The sequence below is a fragment of the Fomitopsis serialis genome, assembly GCF_022376445.1.
Source record: "Fomitopsis serialis strain Sig1Antser10 chromosome Unknown B0H18scaffold_62, whole genome shotgun sequence".
Taxonomy (NCBI): Eukaryota; Fungi; Basidiomycota; class Agaricomycetes; order Polyporales; family Fomitopsidaceae; genus Fomitopsis; species Fomitopsis serialis.
The window spans coordinates 21,052-40,202 of record NW_025955022.1 but is presented as its reverse complement, the minus strand read 5'-3'; the positions used below and the strand labels follow the sequence as shown (position 1 = coordinate 40,202).

The 19,151-nt window shown below is 57.0% G+C and overlaps 1 protein-coding gene across 1 annotated transcript; it reads right to left on the bottom strand.

Moving 5' to 3' along the window:
- Window positions 1-813: 813 nt before the first annotated feature.
- On the bottom strand, window positions 814-2,694 carry B0H18DRAFT_956717 (uncharacterized protein; the record flags this gene model as incomplete). Its single annotated transcript, XM_048042486.1, has 5 exons — window positions 814-1,673; window positions 1,752-1,875; window positions 1,935-2,039; window positions 2,095-2,452; window positions 2,594-2,694. 5 exons carry the CDS (start codon window positions 2,692-2,694, stop codon window positions 814-816), a joined length of 1,548 nt encoding a protein of 515 aa, XP_047890615.1.
- Window positions 2,695-19,151: the final 16,457 nt, after the last annotated feature.

The window sequence follows — 19,151 nt, the reverse complement described above, 5'->3', positions numbered from 1 at the left end:
ATTTTGATTAATGGCGGGGACGATCTGGAGTGCAGCTGCATGGGGCAGCGCTCTTCGCCCGTGCGGCTCGGCGATCGCTCGTACGAAGGCTTCTCTGCTTCTCGCGTTGTCGACTCGGACGCGTGGCGCGCATAATTGCGCAGAGTCCATCAGAAATTCCTGGTAGCAGTATGGAGTAGAGCAGCGATACAGAGCGACGCTTTGCAGTGGCGCATGGGGCAATGACTGAGCTGAAGCCACTCTCGCGACGGACGTCAACGTGCAGAAGCAGAAGCAGCTGCCTGCCATAAATGGGTTGAATGGGCCCAGTCCATCAAATATATAGAGCATATGTATAGTGCACATCTCCGCGGATAGCGATAGCAAATACATACTAGTATAACTAATCGATTGAGACAGACAGGAGAGATACAGAGAGAGCGAGTCGCGGACGGAGAGAGGAGAACATTGACACAGGGTGAGATTTCCATCGATACATGTCCTGATTTTTACCTTTGCTTTACCGTACCGGGTCCGGGGCCAGTGACAGTTACAGGTGTGTACTACTCTATAGGGGTGCTGATCAGTTCCTTTTTCGACGCGACTGTCAACGTCGGCGTCGGCGTCGCCAAGAAGGGGATTGCGAGGGGGAGAAGGGGAACGTGTCGCGTAGGGCAACGTGCCCGCCCGTCCAGGGGCGGTGGTTTTGTTCAGAAACTAGCACCGCGCGTGTCAGCCGAAGCTTGCGCGGAGGAGATGCGAGCCACTCACGCTCAGCAAGAAGTCCAGTTCCTCAGTCCGTTCCAACTAGGTTTTGGGAGCCACGCGCGTGCCTCATCGGCGGCGCGCCGGGGACGCGATGGACAGGGATGCAACGGCCGCCGCGAGGCCCTGCACGCCTGTCGCCAAGGCGTGGGGGCGCGGGTGCGGGTTCGCGGGCTTGCTCTGCAGACTCGGAGGCACGCGAAGCTCCGCGCCGTCCATCTTCCAGATGCTGTTCTCGTGGATCGTCAGCGACGCCGTCGACGCGTTCCCGCTGGCACCGCCCAGCCGGCTCGAGTGCTGCTGCTGCTGTTGCGCGCGGTAGCCGTTCGTGTTGGCCCGCGCGCCACGGACGGCGATCGTGGGGTCGCGGTCGTCGTACTCGTCGGTGTCGAGCGAGAGCTCCGCGGAGGATGTGGACGTGCTCGGCGAGAGCGACGGCGAGTCCGAGTGCACGATGTCCACGAGGAAGCCGGGGAGCAGGCTCCCGCTCGCGGGCGCGGTCCGCGGCGGGAGGGCGGCGGCGAGCGGCGGGAGGGACGAGCGGTGCTGCGGGAGGGGACGGCTGCCGTGCGGGCGGGGACGGCTGTCGTGCGGGCCGTCGGACGTCTGGTAGATCGGCGTGGGGTTCGGGAGAGGCTCGTCGAAACGACTGTGGTGGGTGTAGCCTGCGGCGAAGGGAGCGCGCGGGGCGGCAGGGCCATGCTCGGAGTGCGCGGACCAGGGCGAGGTCGGCGAGACGGGCGAGTAGGCCGTGGGCGAGTCGGTGAAGGGGAAGGAGACGCCGCCAGTGGACCCGAGGCGCGGGAGCTGCAGGGCCTCGGGGACGTGCTTGCGGGTCTGCCCGACCTGCGTCGCGAGGACGTTCTCCAGGAGGGCGATGCGTTCGGCTTGTACGGCCGTGGAGATGCTGTCGCCATTGCCTTCCGCGTCTGTAGTAGAAGAACAGAAGCAACCGACGTAACGCTGTCAGCTCGAGGCAGAGATGCAACGCGAGTGGGATTACGCACATGGGAAGCAGGTCTGGCAGACCTTCCTGCGGCGCCAGTTGAGGTAGTTGCACTTGTGGCAGACCCAGTCCCCCGGCTGTTTTTCGGCCGCGCCCTTGTTCCCCGTGTTGACGATCGGCGGGAACTGCTCGTGGACGATGAGCACGAGAACAGAATACCCCGCAGAAAAAAGGTGTCGCTCACCGAGACGACCGCTGAGCCACTCGGGCGGATCTGTCCCTGCTCGGGGAGCGGCTCGTTGTCGGGCCAGTACATGATGCACGGCGAGAGCGGGTCGTTCGACACGTTCTGCACGCGCCCGCCGACGCTGATCGCGCGGCCGGACGGCGTGAGGAGCGGGTACGGGTTGGACGCCCGGGGGCCCATCGACATCGGCGCCATCGTGCCCATCGGCGGCATGCCGGCCCGGCCCCGGCGACGGCGGGAGGCCCAGGGGGGACGGCGGCATGAGGGGCGAGCCGTTGGAGAGCGCGCCGGGCGAGCTCTGCGTGCGCAGGCGGGCGGCGGGCGAGGCGGGCCCGTGCGAGAAGTCGGTGTATATGGAGGGCGTGGAGTAGCCGGCGGAGGCGGCGAAGCGCGGGGAGAGGCGGGCCATCGGGGGCGCGAGGTAGGAGGGCGTGGACATGATGCGGATGTGGTCTGCGGGCGAGCTGATGATGGGGTGGCGTTGGTGACCGCAACCTATACAAGTGTTGTTCCGCCTAAAAGAGAGTGGATTAGGGGATGGGTCAAAAATAGCGGCGACTGTACGTACCCGAAATTGTGTGCGGAACAATTAGCTTCAGCACAACTGCAGCTATCGACTTAGTGGCAACTCGGTGAGAAATTACCGGGAAACTTACATCCAATCACCGGCGCGGAAGTTGGTCTTTGGGTTGGGAGGATTGCTCGAGATGGTAAAGCCGGCGGGGGACGACCAGCCGTCGTAGGAGCCCGTGGCCATGTTGTGATGCTCCGGCATGTCGTCTGTCCAAGAGTGCGCGCTGCGAGACGCGAGAATCGGCTGGCGCGGAGAAGGAGCGATTATGCTGGCGAAATAATCCTCAAAGGAGAGTGCGGCGTCAAGCTGGGCGCAAGAAAATGAGAAAAAAACTGCAGGGAGCCACAAACAGGCGGTACGCACAAGGACGTCAGATGGCAGATAGGGTGGGTAGTCTGGAGGCGATAAAAGGCTTGAACGGCGCGCGACGAAGGGCTGGTGAGAGCAAGATTAGAGTGAGCGGTAAGGTAGGAAGGAGGATCGTGGACGGAGGAAAGAGGAGGGTCGGGCTCGGGGATGGGGTCGACAGCCCCTGAGCGGGAGGAATGGCCGCCGGCCGTGTTTGTTCAGGAGTATCTCCTGCACCGACCAGCGCCCGTTCGTACCCGTGCCTGAACTTTTCACCAGAGGCGTGACGTCAACCGCACAGGGCAGTCCCGCGCTCGACGCGGTCGACGAGCACGCAACAAGCGGCAGAGGAGGCTCACCTGGTCAGCGAGGCCCGGCGAGGAGACGGGCGCGTCGGGGACGCGGGGTGGGGCGTGGCGGAGGGGCGGTGGCGGGGCGGGCGGCGGGGGGCAGAGGCGCTGCGGTGCAAGATGAGATCGATCGGCGAGCCAACTGGGCAGCACGGCGCGGTGGATGCGTTCGCCGCACAATCGCTCGTCGCCGCTCCCTCGGGCCCCGGCTCGCCCTTCCAGCCAGCCCGGCCACCCAGCCCCGGCAACGCTCCCCACTTCCCCGACTCCGAGTCGCCCTCCCAGCACGTGCACATCCGCCGGCGACGACCCCAGGCAACCCCGCGCACATGGCGCGACGATCTCGTAGTGCATTTCGGGTGTAGGGCGGCGCGAGAGGCGGCCAGGAGACAGGGGGATGAGTTGTCGGGCCCCATATCCGAGACCGTGTTATATGAATCCGAGTCCAGCAGCCACACAAAGTGGTCGATGCCAGTGGTCGATGCCATGTGTATCTGGACGCTTCTCCGCTCGTTGACGCCGTGGCAGGCCAGCGAATGATGGGCGATCGTCGAGGTGCAGTTACCGTCCAAGTTCCTTCCTCTCTTGCGCCGCGCGCCATCTCATCAGCTTCCCTGTCCACTCACCCACACGCAACGTCCACCGCCTACTTGAGGTTAATTAGGGCTGCTCTGCCGCCCGTTCGCCCGTTCGTCGGCAGGTGGCGTCAGATCCTGATCGTCCCATCAGATCCTTGCCCAATATAGACATCGCTCGAGCTCATCCATGTCCTGCGCGTTGCGGGCTGTCCGCCCGCTGACTCCTCTGTCCTGTACCCTCATGTAGCGGACCGGTCATAATTGTTCTCCATTTTATAAGGGTACAGTCATCGACGGCTCCTTGAGACACCCAAATCTTATTCCAGTGCTTCGGGCGAGTATCAAGTTCCGTCTGCGAGAGGTAGATCTATTGATACCATATGATAGCTACTCATGTACTCTATACACCTACAAAGATCGTGTGTTATCAGTTGCGTCCAGTGCTGGATCGACAGAAATCGGTGCGAAATTCTGTTATCAAGGCTCTGAACGGTCCTTGAGACGCGGTCACATCACACAGCGCTTACCCGATATGGAATGATCTAATCTAATCCCCCATCGCTGAGCCTTGATCACCGTCCTCATCTCCCGACATGTCCTCCTCCTCATCGCTCTGCTGAACCACCTTCTTGGGCCTCGAAATGGCTCTCTCAATGCCACTGACCTTTGTAGAGACTAGACGATACGGTCAGACGCTCAGTCTCGAACAACTTGACTAGTATTGATCTACCTAGACGATACGGTCAGACACTTCGTAGGTAGTCAGTATCAGTGCTACATTATAGTGATGTGAGTCCTTACCTCAGTCTCGAACAACTCGACTGAGGAAAGAGAAGGGGAGAGGGTGAGACGGACGAACCACCCCCGGCGGTATGTCACGTGCCCGGTGGCGGAGATCCAACATGTTTAGCGGCCTCCCAGTGGACTTCGGCATAGCAGTCGAGAAACTGGCTGAGGTGCTGAATCGCGAGCGCGATGTCTGGGCAAGTGCCGATGGCGAGGTACATAAGGCAGCTGATGAGAGAGCGGTAGGGGAGACGCGCTGCACGCTCCTTGGCAGCAGGAGTCTTGGGAGCGTGCTGAAAGCGAGAGAGACGTAGGCCAGCTTCCATGGGCGTAGAGACCGGAGCGCAGTCAGGGCCGTCCAGGCGGAACTGCTTGACAATTTTGTCAATGAGGGCAGTCTGCGAGACGGCAACCGTCCGACGAGTGCGGTTGCGATCGATCTGAATGCCAACACAGAACCGAGCCTCACCAAGGTCAGCGATCTTCTAGACATGACACAAATCGTCTTTAAACTCCTCCTTAGCGGCAGCCGAGCTAGCCGTCAGGAGGAAGTTGTCGACGTGCACGCCCGTGAGGACAGTCCCCCGCTCTGTCTTGTGATAGTACACGCAGTACTCGCAGGGCAGGCGGGTGAAGCCGATGCTCAGCAGGTGCGCATTCATGGTATCGTTCCACGTGCAACTGCCCTGCTTGGTGCCGTAAATGCCACGTACCAGCTCCCAAACCCAACTCTTCTTGCCAGGCTCCTCAAAACCCGGAGGCTGCTCCATGTAGCAGTACTCCTCCTCAGGTAGGACGCCGTAAAGGAAGGCAGTTTTCACGTCCAACTGCTCAACTTCCCAGTCCAGAGACGCGGCAAGATGAAGGAGGGCGCGAAAGGACTCCATGCGCATTGTGGGTGAGGAGGTCCGATTATAATCTTGCCCGTATACCTGCTGAAAGCCCTTAGCGACCCAACGGGCCTTGAAACGCACCGGGTCGCCATTTTCGTTCCGCTTCAGCCTGTAAACGGGCTTGCCCTTCATGACGCGACGCCCCACCGGAACCTGCGAGCGAGGGATGAGGCGGTACACGCCCAGATCCTTGATGGATTGAAGCTCGTCCCGAAGGGCGGCCCGCCATTCATCTCGGAACGGGGACGCCTCGGCTTCCGCAAGAGAGGCGGGATCGCCCGGGTACTTGACATTGAGAGGCAAGACATCGTTGTTAGCCAACGCCACAAGCACAGACGCAAGGTGTTGAGCAGACTAGGTCACACGTAGTGGACCGCACTCTAACTTACCTGCTTGAAGGTGTTGCTGTTAAGCTTGAGGCACACAAGTAGTTCCGGTGTTGGAAGTACTGGAGAGAGAGCTACGCTACTGGTGGGTCTTATATACATCTGAGAGACGCTGACTAATACTACTGTATAGTCCATTCCCACGCATGACTTGCTCTATGCGGTAAGTGCGGATCTAGCACGTGCAGTGCGATCCGGCCCGTGGAACCCGGCGGCCCGGTGGGCGCCTATATGGTTCAACACTCCCCCTTGCTAAGTACGTCCCTGACATACGAAGCATATCCTGGCGCCATGGGCTGCCGTCCGTGGTTGCTCTAGGACTCTTCATCGTAGAATCGAAGTCCGAGCATGCCCCTGAACTTCTGGAACTTGACGCGGCCCAAGTTCTTGGTGAAGAGGTCTGCCGGATTATCGTCAGTGCCAATGAAGAAGACCTCGACCTGTCGTTCTTCAATTAGCTCCCTGATATAATGATAGCGTATGTCGATGTGTTTCGACCGCCTCTCAGTTACAGGGTTGGAGCCGATGAATATCGCTCCTTGATTATCCGAGCAGATAGGTAGTGGGCCAAGTGGATATCCAATCTCCGTGAGGAGCATCTTAATCCATACGACTTGGCGGCTGCAGTCGCTGAGCGACATGTATTCAGCCTCAGTTGAAGACAGTGCTACCGTCTTTTGCCGTCGAGACAGCCAACTGAACACTCCACCAGCTAACTTCATAAAGTAGCCACTCTGAGACCTCCGCATCTCCGGGTCGTTAGCCCAGTCGGAGTCTGTGCACGCCGAGACACCTTGTCCAGTTTTGCCGCTGTATACAAGCACATAGGACTTGGTTCCAATTAGATAGCGGCAGATATACAGCGCTTTATCCAAGTGGTCCTGTTCGCAGCATGTTGCGCGAGTTTTGTCACGGCGAAACAGATGTCAGGGCGAGTTCCAAGCATGATATATAGCAAGGAGCCAATGATAGTCTGATACCGGCTTCGAAGTGCAGGGTCAACTGTGCCGGTGTAAGGCTCAGGTTTATAACCCGCAGGGAGTGGAGTAGGCGCAGATTTAGCATTCTGCATGCCACAGCGCTCAAGCACTTTCTCAAGGTAGGCGGTTTGGTTGAGATGAATCTCGTCGCCTTTCCGAGTAATGCTCATTCGCAGGAACTCCTTGACGTCGCCAAGGTCGCGACACTCCCACTTCTTCATGAAGCAGTTCTTTAGAGCGGCCACTAGGGCCTTGTCTTTTCCGCAGAAAAGGGCATCATCCACATAGACGATGATGAGGACGAACCTCCCATCTTTTGTCTTGTAGATGAAGATTCCGGCGTCGGATACAAGGCGTACACAGCCAAGTTCCTTGAGGGACTCATTGAGGGTGCGCCACCATGCAAGCCCTGCCTGTTTAAGTCCATAGAGAGCACGCAGTAGCCAGAGGACTCTGTGCTCTTGGCCTGGGACTTTAAAGCCATCAGGCTGCTCCATGTAAATCTCCTCGTCGAGTTTACCATAGAGGTACGCATTACGGACATCGAGTCCGGAGATGTGCATGCCCTCAAGCGCAGCTAGTGCGAGTATTAGGCGCACGGTCTCAAAGCGTACGACGGGAGAGAAGACCTGATCATAGTCAAGGCCTTCAATCTGGGAGTAGCCTTTTGCGACTAGTCTAGCCTTTTTACGACCGTCAGTTTTGACGTCGAAGACCCAGCGGTTTTTGGTAACCCTACGTCCCTTAGGACGGTCTACCAACTCATAGACATTGTGTTTGCATAGGGCCTCTAACTCCTCGCGACACGCTAGTCTCCACTTCTCTTGCTCCTCTTTGGGTAGCTTGAGAATATCGCGGTATGTCCATTCACGTGGATTGGACTCTGGAGAATCATGTTCAACAGATGGTAACGCGCATGAAAGCAGCATGTTGACCATTCCTACTCCCCTTCCCGGCATAGTCGTGCCATGAGTAACTCCTCGACTTCTTCGTCTGAGCCCGAGGCAGATCCAGAAGGTTGGTCTGGCTGTGGTTCTGGTGCGCTAGGTCCGGGAACCTGTTGCTGCAACCCTGATTGAGGGTTAGGGCGGGCGCTACCCGACCCTTCTCCGACAATCTTTTTCCACTGCCCCTTCTTTTCAATCTCTTTGTACTGATCTACGGGATTGCGATTTTCACCGTAGATGTTCCCTGGGCGAGTTACATGCTTCCGCTGATGACCTGATTTCCGCAGCCCTTGAGGCGCAGGAATTCCCGAAGGTTGTGGCGGCGGAACTGGACTGGGCGCCTTTGGCTGCTCCTGAGCATCGTCACGCTCATCGTCCGTTCCCTTTGGAAGGTGGTAGGGACGAGAGATATCCTCATCGTCTGAATCCTCCTGAGAAGTGGGTTGGTGACCCGCTTTGTGGTCATGTTTTGGCGCGCTTTGCAGCCTAGTATTACCCCGCCGCTTCATGCTGGGGCATTTTGGGAACATACTCTCGTCGAACAACGCATGTGACGACGTATAGAGCACATTATTTGGTGCACGCATGAACAAGTCACCGTGACCTCCGGGGGCGACACCGAGGTATGTCATTAACTCTGACTTTCTAGACAGAGTGTTCTTGCGTACGTCCTTGGGGATAAAGACGTATGTGCCGCACCCGAATACTCGTAGGTGCCTAATGGCGGGAGCCTTGCCGTTCAACATCTCATATGGTGTCAGCCATTTGAGGCGACGAGATGGTGTCCTGTTGTACACATGGACAGCGTGGTTCACTGCAAATTCCCACCAGGATTCAGGTAGACACACTTCAAGGCGTATAGCCTGAGCTTTGTCCATTATCGTCCTGTTGAGTTGCTCAGCTCTGCCATTCTCCTGAGGAGTGTGCGGCGAGCTTTGCAAGATCTTGATGCCCTCGTCTTTCAGCATCTTGTCAAATGCATCAGACTTGTATTCTCCCCCAGCATCCAACATCCATCCTTTAACTTTCTTGCCATATTGGGTTTTAACCATGGCGAGGAATTGCCGCGTAGACGAAATCGCAGCACTTTTGGTGTGCAGATTCACGGTCCAGGCGTGGGACGTGTAGTCGTCATAGTACAGTATGTAGTACCTGTACTTGTTGAGGTCGCGCCGCGATCTCGTTCTCCGCCACCGTGCACGTGACGTACCGCCGGGGGTGGTTCGTCCGCCTCGTCCTCCCCTTCCTCTTTCCTCAGTCGCGTTGTACCGAGACTGAGGTAAGACCCACACACACTATACCTCGTAGTTTAGTGCTGACTACCTGCACAGGCGTCTGACCGCACTGTTCAGGTAGATCCAATATTAGTCGCGTTGTACCGAGACTGAGGCGTCTGACCGCACTGTTCAGTCTCTACAGGTTATGAGCCCCGGGCGGTGTTTCTGAGCCCGCCCGCCTACCTGAGACTCTTTTCGGCTTATCAGACCCCGGAACAACGTAGAAGCACCCACCAACGTGTGCATTCTCAGCATATACCCCGCATATAGTCACTTCCTCGACCAATGACCACTACTCCGACTTCAAGTCCCAAGGTATCCGTACCCAAAACGCCGAGATCTCGCACCTTGCTGTCTCCGGCAATCAAAATGGACTCGAAGAAGAACGAGAAGAAGAAAGTCGACCCCATCCACTTGCCCTCGTCGCTGTTCAATGGCGGCGTCATCCTCGATCGCAAGAAGAACAACTGGTTCGACTGGAAGATCTATGTCAAGAACTCACTCGGCATGTGCCATATGTGGGGTTACTTGTCCGGCGCGACCATTCCTCCCTCCGCCGACGACGACCCCAACTCGGCCACCAACTTCCAGCTTAACGGGCAAGTCATCATCTCATTCCTTAGCTCGAAGGCGGCAAGGGAAGAGCAGCGCTTCATAGCGCAGTACACTGACGTGCGTGCACTCTGGCTTGCACTGTGCGAGCGTCACGAAAAGGAACCCGGCGCATACGCCCAGGTCCGTCTTCTCCAAGACTTCTTTGCCTGCCGCTACACCGCCGAGGAGCCATTTTCGGACACAACCATGCGTCTTCAAGAGCTAGTGGAGCGCATCTTCCACATCGGTATCCCGAACATCGAGAGTTTCATGACGATTGGCATGCTCAACGCGATGAACGGCCACCTCGAGAACCTTCAGTCACAGGTCGGCACTTCGCTCACGACTTCTGCCACTTCGGGCGTTCCATACACTTCCGTCGACATCGCCGCGCGTCTGGACCTTGAGGAGCGCATGCTGGCTGATCGTGCCCGCGCCGCTGCTTCGTCGGGCACTGCTCTCGCCGCCTACTCGAAGCCCGGGAAACCGGCACAGACTCAGAAGACATGCACCAATGCTAAGTGCCCGCGTCCAAGTGGGCATACCGCCCCCGAATGCTGGGCCCCCGGCGGCGGCATGGAAGGTCGTCGCGAAGAGGTGCTTGCAAATAAGAAGAAAGGCAGGGGTCCCGGTAAGCCTGGCGCCTCCTCTGCCACCGACCGCGACAAGCAAGGTCGTGCATACATCGTAGATGGCAAGACCGGCCATGCGTACCTCTTGAGCACGGTCCCGCCGTCGTCTGCGTCATCGTCCGCGGACTCTGCCCCGGACGCCACTTCTGAGACCGACTTTGTTGGGCTTGCGACTGACACATCCCCGGACTGGCTCGCTTCCGTATCTGTCCCAGCGGACCTCTTCGAATACGAGACTCTGGTCTCCGTCGAGGACGAAGAGTCAGTCTCCCTCAACTGGTCTAGCCACTCTCGCGCCCCGGACGACCCTACCGCCTTCTCGGTGGCGCCAGTGCCCGCGGCAGCCCGTCGTGTCTCTACTGCGGGGACGGAACCTTTCGTGTTCGACTCTGGCGCCTCCACGCACTTGTCCCCTCGCAAGGCTGACTTCCATGACCTTCGCCCTATCTCTCCTCGTGGAATCCGTGGGGTGAGTGGCTCGGTCATCTACGCCTGCGGCGTTGGCAAAGTGCGTCTGCACATCGGTCGCGGCGCCTCGATTCTTCTTGAGGACGTCCTCTATGTCCCTCAGGCTACTGTTCGGCTTGTCAGCATCTCCTCTCTCTGCGCTTCGGCTGCTCGCTACTCGGTGCTCTTCACTAGCGCTGGGGTTCGCATTCTCAAGCCGGGCGGGGCCGTCATAGCCACCGGGACCCTCACGTCCAAGCGCCTCTATTCCCTCGATGGCACCCCTCCGTCCACCGAACACGCCCTCTACGCGGGTCGAGTACCGACACTGGATGTCTGGCATCGTCGCCTCGGCCACGTCAATCATCGTACGATTCACGACATGGCGCGCTTCGGATCCGCTATAGGTATGCCCATCGTCCTATCTCCACCTGCAAAGTGTGAACATTGCATTCTTGGTAAACAGACCAGAAGCGCAGTTCCTAAGGTGCGAGAGGGGGAGAAGGCAAAGCGGGTTCTTGGCACCGTGTTCGTAGATGTACAAGGGCAGCAGGATGTTCGTTCCGCCTCGGGGAACTTGTATTCAATGAATATTCTCGACGACTTCACGTCGCATACTTGGGCCATCCCTGTGCCCTCCAAGGTTGTCCTCGAGCGATTCAAAGCTTGGGTCCTTGCTCGCGAGGTCGAGACGGGCGAGCATCTGGGCATCGTTCAGTCGGACAACGGCGAGCTCTTGTCAAACGAATTCAAGGCCTGGATCGAGGGCCGGGGCTCTCAATGGCGTACCACAGCGCCGCACACGTCTGCGCAGAAGTTAGAACGGACGTATCGAGCGTTTCCACCGGACTCTCATGGATCGCGCGCGCGCCATGCGTCTCGCTGCGGCCGCCCCGGCAAATCGTTGGGATGAATTCCTGGTCACCGCCAATTACCTCTCGGTGCGCACCCCTTCCCGTTCGCTGCCGCAGGGCGTCACACCATATGAGATGTGGCACAAGAAGAAGCCGGACCTGTCGCACTTGCGGGAGATAGGTTGTCGGGCCTTCGTGCTCATCCAGAACAGGCATAACCCAAAGATTTACGAACGCTCGGTCGAGTGTGTCCTCATCGGCTACGGGCAGCATTCAAAGACCTACCGGCTGTACCACCGGGCGACTCATAAGGTGGTGGAATCCTTCCACGTCGCGTTCATTGAGTCGCACGAGACGTCACCATCAGTGCCTTGTGCTGCTACGATGCCCGCGGCGCCGGTTACCCCCTCTGATCCTCCTGCTCCTGCGCCTGATGATGCCGCGGATGACGACCACTGGCCTGTTCGCTCGGATGGCCCCGGTGTCGCTCCGACTGTCCCTCCTCTCGCACCGCCTATCCCGGTTGTTGCGCCCGGGCCTCTTGCTGATCCTCTCGTGCCCGCGCCGCCCCATCCTGTGCTTCTGCCGCCTCCGGTGCGTCGATCTTCTCGCCTACCCCTTCCGTCTCAGAAGCAGGCCGCTGCCGCCGGTGTTCCATTCGTCTCACGCCTGGATCGCGCTCTGGAGCAGATGCGTGCTGCCGCACCACGCAGGGCTTCCTCCTCGGGCATCCCCGCTCCGGTTCCCCCTGTCGACGCTCCCTTGCCGCTTCAGCAGCCACCTCCTGCGGTCCCATCCGACTTCAATGTTGGCGAGCCCCCGGCCGTCGCTCCACCGGACATCGAGTCCGTGCTGGCGGCGATGGCCCAGGAGGATGTCTTGCCGCTGAATGTCGAATACCCGGGTGATCCGGCCACCTTGGCTGAGGCTGAGGCATCTCCGTTCCGCGACGCATGGCGGGAAGCTCTTCGCGACGAGCTACAGTCCATTAAGGACCTGGGCGTGTACCGGCTCATCCCTCGGTCCCAGGTCCCGGCTGGCCGTCGCATCATGAAGGGCAAACCCGTTTATCGTTTGAAGAGGAACGAGAATGGGGACCCGGTGCGTTTTAAAGCGCGATGGGTTGCAAAGGGTTTTCAGCAGGTCTATGGACAGGACTACAACCGTACCTCCTCACCTACGATGCGCATGGAGTCTTTCCGCGCCATCCTTCACCTTGCCGCCGCGCTCGACTGGGAGGTCGAGCAGCTGGACGTCAAGACAGCCTTCTTGTACGGCATCCTTCCTGAGGACGAATACTGCTACATGGAGCAGCCTCAGGGGTTCGAGGAGCCGGGCAAGGAGAGCTGGGTGTGGGAATTGGTGCGTGGAATTTACGGGACGAAGCAGGGCAGTCGTACGTGGAACGACACGATGAACGAGCATCTGCTCAGCATCGGTTTCACGCGCTTACCCTGCGAGTACTGCGTCTACTACCGTAAGTCTGCGGCGGGTATTGTGCTCACTGGAGTCCATGTCGACGACTTCCTCCTTGCGGCCAGCACGGCTGCCGCTAAGGAGGAGTTCAAGGACGACCTGCGTCGAGCCTGGAAGATTGCTGACCTGGGTGAAGCGCGCTTCTGCGTTGGCATTCAGATTGACCGGGACCGCTCGCGCCGCACTGTCGCTATCTCGCAGACTGCACTCATTGACAAGATTGTCAAGCAGTTCCGCCTGGACGGCCCCGACTGCGCGCCGGTCTCTACTCCTATGGAGGCCGGTCTTCGCCTCTCTCGATTGCAGCATTCTCCCAAGACCCCCGAGGCCAAGGCGCGTGCTGCCCGTCTCCCCTATCGCTCGCTCATTGGCTGCCTGATGTACCTGGCCATTGGCACGCGCCCCGACATCGCTCTCCCCGTCCAGCATCTTAGCCAGTTCCTCGACTGCTACGCCGAGGTCCATTGGGAGGCCGCCAAGCGCGTTGTCCGCTACCTCAAGGGCACGCGTACGTACCGTCTGCATCTTGGCGGTGTCGACGTCGCGAACCTAAATGGCTATGCGGACGCGAGTCACGCCAACTGCGTTGACACTCGTCGGTCCACTGGTGGCTACTGTTGGAATCTCGGCTCTGGCGTCATATCCTGGTCCGCTCGCAAGCAACCTACCGTATCTACCTCCACCACTGAAGCTGAGTACATAGCTGCCGCTGAATCTGCGAAGGAAGCCGTCTGGCTCAGGTTCCTGCTCGACGGCCTCGGATTCACCCAGCCCGCGCCATCCCTCATGCGTGTCGACAGCACCAGCGCGATCACCCTGTCTACGGATTCCACCTTCCACTCTCGTGTGAAGCACATCGACATCAAGTGGCATTACTTGCGCGAGGTTGTCGTCGACAAACGTGTCGCAATCCAGCACGTACCATCTCATCTCAACGTCGCTGATGCATTCACGAAGCCGCTCGAGCGGAAGCCTTTTCAGCTGCTGCGCGGCCTTATGGGCCTCAAGCCTCCATGCGAGGAGGAGTCTTCCCGGTGAGGAGGAGTTCTCGGACAGGAGGAGTTATCATGTCTGTTGCTTCTTTCGATTCTTTTGCGTTACCCACTCGTTCATCCTCTCTTGTCTTACGATACTTCACGGTCTCTCTTATATACGTTGCGATACCCTACGGACACACTTCTTTTTTTTTCTTTTCAACGATACCTACATACATGCGATACCTACGGTACTTCAGACCCCCCACTACGTACGTTCTGTTCCCCCGTCGTCTCTCTCGCCATTCGCGCCGAGGAGGAGTGTTGAGGTCGCGCCGCGATCTCGTTCTCCGCCACCGTGCACGTGACGTACCGCCGGGGGTGGTTCGTCCGCCTCGTCCTCCCCTTCCTCTTTCCTCAGTCGCGTTGTACCGAGACTGAGGTAAGACCCACACACACTATACCTCGTAGTTTAGTGCTGACTACCTGCACAGGCGTCTGACCGCACTGTTCAGGTAGATCCAATATTAGTCGCGTTGTACCGAGACTGAGGCGTCTGACCGCACTGTTCAGTCTCTACAGTACTTATGGTAGGAGTCAAGCGGGAACGACTTCACATCGCTGTGAATGAGCTCGAAAGGCTCTGTTGCTCACTTTGTGGATGGCGGGAAAGCCTTATTGGGCATTTTCCCTTCTGCACATCCAGGGCACACAGGATCCTCCGTAGGGAACTCAACCCTGAGAGGGAAACCGTCGGTGTGTTTCTCAGCCTTCCGAAGAACATCCTTTGAGGGATGCCCAAAACGGCGGTGCATAGTTTCATAGTCTACTGTGTAGACCGTATTGTGGATACTTTGCGCATCTTCCCCAGAAGATGCAGCATAAATTCCAAAAATAGAGCCACCTGGGTTCAGCGGTTTAAACACATATAGTGGATCCCGCGATCCCGGCTCATAGAGGTCGATGTGCTGCAAACCACCGCGCACAGTCATGCCTTCTTTGAGGAATGTCCCCATGGACAACAACCGTTGATGTAGACCTTGGAAATAATAGACGGGATGTAAACGAGTTGTTATCATCTCACCGTCTCCACCCAAGAAGTTGATGAAGACAGTCCCGCGCTTTGTGCAGCGGGCCGTGCCATTTGCAGTCTGCACCAGGATGGGTTCGCTGAGATCCTCAACTTCAGCGAAGTCACTCATCCGGTTGGTAAAGTGCATTGAAGCACCAGAGTCCAACATCCAAGTTGGGTCTCCGTCAGGGTAGGCTCCATTTCCACCCTCTAGGACGTTCTCAATCTTACATTTTCCCTTACATTTTGAACACGCAGCAAATTCTTGCGCGTGACAACAATGTATATATTTGTACAACAAATTACCGATACATTCGTTCATTGTACGCGACATAGATGCTACACTACATGCGGCTGTGGGTAGCGCATTGTCAGTGTGTCGCTGGGAATGTGAAGATGAGGGTACTGACCTGGCATCCTCGTCCAGATCGAGCCCGGCGGCCATCGCGATGTCCTCGTCGAGTCCTAGTGCATTGCATGGGTATGGATAACCCATGTGGGTCATGGGTATGGGTATGCATGGGTATGGGTATGGGTAGCCAAAATCTGACCCATGAACCCATGTGACCCATGGACTACTGCAGTGCTAATCCAGCAGTAGAATATGGTAACTGCTAGTCAGATAGTCTGTGCTGTGTATCTCCCACAGTTTAGCAGCCTATATGGTAATCCTGAAGCTTGCACTGGAGTTCTTTGCAATGACAGTATGGTAAAGTTCCCCTTCAGCAACCAGACAACAAAGTGTGACATTTATCATCAAGTTATGCTCCAATGAAAGATACACAGACTGCTGAAGTTGTCAAAATGATGACAACAAGTGCATTACAGTGTGGGTGCCATCATGCTCAATATAATCTGACCTCTTCTTTCTAACTCATAATGATAGCTACTCCAGTGCCATGTATCTATGAGCTGAGATACTATACTCACACAAAATATGACCAGACTGAATCTTACCATGTAATTGTCCATGTTGGACAGCCAGTGATACTGTTTACTTTAATCTTTTGCTAGGCATCTGTGACATGGCCACTCCTGATAGCATAAGAAGAATCAGTATGGATACTGTGTCAAGGGCCTTTTGAGATGAACACTAGACCTGCAGTTCCAGTTTTACATTTAGCATGGATGCATTGTTAGTTAATTCACTAAATCCAGGATCTCAGCAATGTAGTAGGGCTATGATCATGTTCTTTATAAGAAATCTTGGTCCCAGTTGTGTCACTTACTAACTGGCAATGCATTAAGCTCTCAATGAATATGTCCACATAATGGGCTGGTCATGTTCATCCCCTGGCCCCATGTATCATATGTTGGTGATAGTTGGTAAAAAAACCTGTGACATAAGGCAGTATTCAGTGATGATGATTAGTAAATCAACCTAATATGCTCCTCTTCTCAGAGGCTAGTCTATGTGGCAGACTATTCATATTCATTGCACAACACCACATCTTGCCTGTGTTTCAGTTAAATTGCTGTCTACCCTGAGTTTCTGCTCAATATTGACCCACAGTAATCCTGCTACATTGGGGTGACCCATTGGGATATGGTGAATTTCAAAAGGCTCTGCCCATGGCATCACTATCCCTCTGTGTTGTGATGTGAATTTGTGTATACAGCCTTGCTATCCCCCAAATATTGTGGTCTCCCCACCTAAGTAGTGCGGGGTACTGGAAATAAAGGTACAGTCACTGTTTATCAGGTTCTTTGATCCTTTGTCACATTTTGGATGACTTTGTCATGTTACCTTGCTTTGACCCATTTAATTGACCTCTCCTCCCCATTGTTCTTGCATGTATATAAGTTGCTTGCATAACAGCCTACTGCCCTCATGTAGGTGCCTCCCATCTAATTAATATATGTCCTGGCTTGCAAAAGTGGAAACTTCAACTTCTATGTTGTGATTGGCCATGCAGTCAGCGGGGTTGTTCTCAAAATGGTAGCAGTAGATATGCACCATAACATTGTCCTGCTTTGCTGCCTGATCATTGGACTGCAGGCTGTCCAGGACACTGTTCAAAGAGAACAGCCCCTAGTCACATCCATCTCCCTGGCCCAGTGTCAGCTCTGTGCAGTCACTCCTCCAATTGGCAAGCCAGTTGTGAGTCTGGTCTGGGCTCACTTGGCCAGTATGATACTGATCAACACATCCCATATCTTTCTGATCATGTTACCCATCATGCAAAATTATGAGTACCATGAACTGCACATAGATCTACCCATGATGGTACCCATACCCAAGGGTACCCATTATACCCATGCAAAACCCATACCCATGCCATGGGTATGCAACCCATGTGGGTATGGGTATGGGTATGCCCTCAGACACCCATGGGTACACCCACGCTATGCACTATCATCGACATTCTCGCCGACGTCCTCATCGTCCGACCCCCAGTTAAGGGGTTCCTGGGTCTCGGCCCAGGTGCCGTCGTCATACGAGTTGTAACCCGCGTTCACCTCGTCGATCCTCTCGGCCATGTCATCGTCGTCGTCGTCGTCGTCAGAGAGACGAGGGCGCTTGGATGTACGCGACTCTGCGTCAGAGAGGTACTCCTCAATCTGCGCAGAATTGTCGACGACCTGAGTGAGCGTTTTGAGGCGCTCGACCGTAGGAGACACGTCGACCTTCTCGGCCAACTCGAGGGCGCGTTGCAGCCATCACTGGCAGTTGCGCATGGGGCGCTTCTGCACAGGCGCACGCGTTTCGACAGTGCGGACTTTGCTGCCCGAAGGCGCGATGTCCACGACGTGGGACGTGGAGGGACCAGCCACAGACGCCTGCGAGGCGATGTGGGCGTGGTCGTGACCGTGGTTGCCGCCGTCCTTCTGGGCACGGGCCTTCTTGCCGCTGTGTTTACCGCGCTGCTTGCCCTTGCCCTTGTCGGCCTTCTCGCCACTGCCACTGCCGCCGTCATGGCGCTGCTGCTGCTGCTGGAAGCTCGGCTCGCCTTGCTTGCGCTTGACGGCCGAGATCTTCTTCGTGTCGTGCAAAGAAGACCCCTTCTTGCCCGAGCCTTGCTCAAAGGCGAGGTTGGCGGCGTGGCGGACATCCGAGATCTTCAGCTTCTTGACGTCCGTTGTTTGCAGCATGACCTGCACGACGTTGTCGTACCGCGACGGTAAAGCATTCAGGGCCATCATGGCCAGAAGCGCGTCGGGGAGCTTGAGATCATTGTCTTCAAGCTTTTTGCAAGCGTCAATGATCTTGGCGAGGAAGGGAGCGGGGTGCTGATCAGCAGGAACGCGCACTGTCGTCGCAGTCCTGAAGGACGCGTAGAGGTTGGCGGTGTTCTGCTTGCTGTACATCGTCGACAGCATGTCCCAGAGATCCTTCGCCGAGTCGTTGTCTTTGACGATTTGAACGACCGAGGGACTGAGGCGCAGGCGTATCATGCCTTGCGCCTTCTCGTCTGCCTGGGTCCATGCAAAGACCTCCTGACGGTTCCTGCCGCCCTCCTCGAGCGTCGGGCGCTCACCGAGAGTCTGTCCGATCATGAACCAGACTTCCTGGCTCTGGAGGTAGGACTTCATGGCCTCCGACCACTTGGCGTAGTTGGAGCCGTCCAGGACAGGGACCATGTTGAGGAGAGCGTTGGACATTGTGTGAGAGTTGTGTAGAACGGGGGAAGCGTTGAAGAGCTGCTTGACGAAGGCGACGTCAGCGCTCTGTCACACAACGGACTGCAGCCAAAAGGCGCTGTCCACACACATGGACTCAGTGTCCTCATGGGGTTTTAGCAGCGATGTGAATCACGCTTGAGACCTGCAGTGTTTCCGCGCATAGTCTCCCCCTGGCTTCAAGCCTGTGAGGGTGATGCCGCAGGTAAGCCAGTGCGCACCGAGTCGCAGCCATTAAGGCGCAGTACTCAGGCGTCGACCGGGGCTCATAACCTGTTGAGCAGACAAGGTCACACGTAGTGGACCGCACTCTAACTTACCTGCTTGAAGGGCAAGTGGGAGGGTGGGTAGGCGAAAGCATGGGCAGTGTTGGGCACAGACAGGAGGGCCAGACGGGCAGATCCAAGTCAACAAGCAGGCAGGCA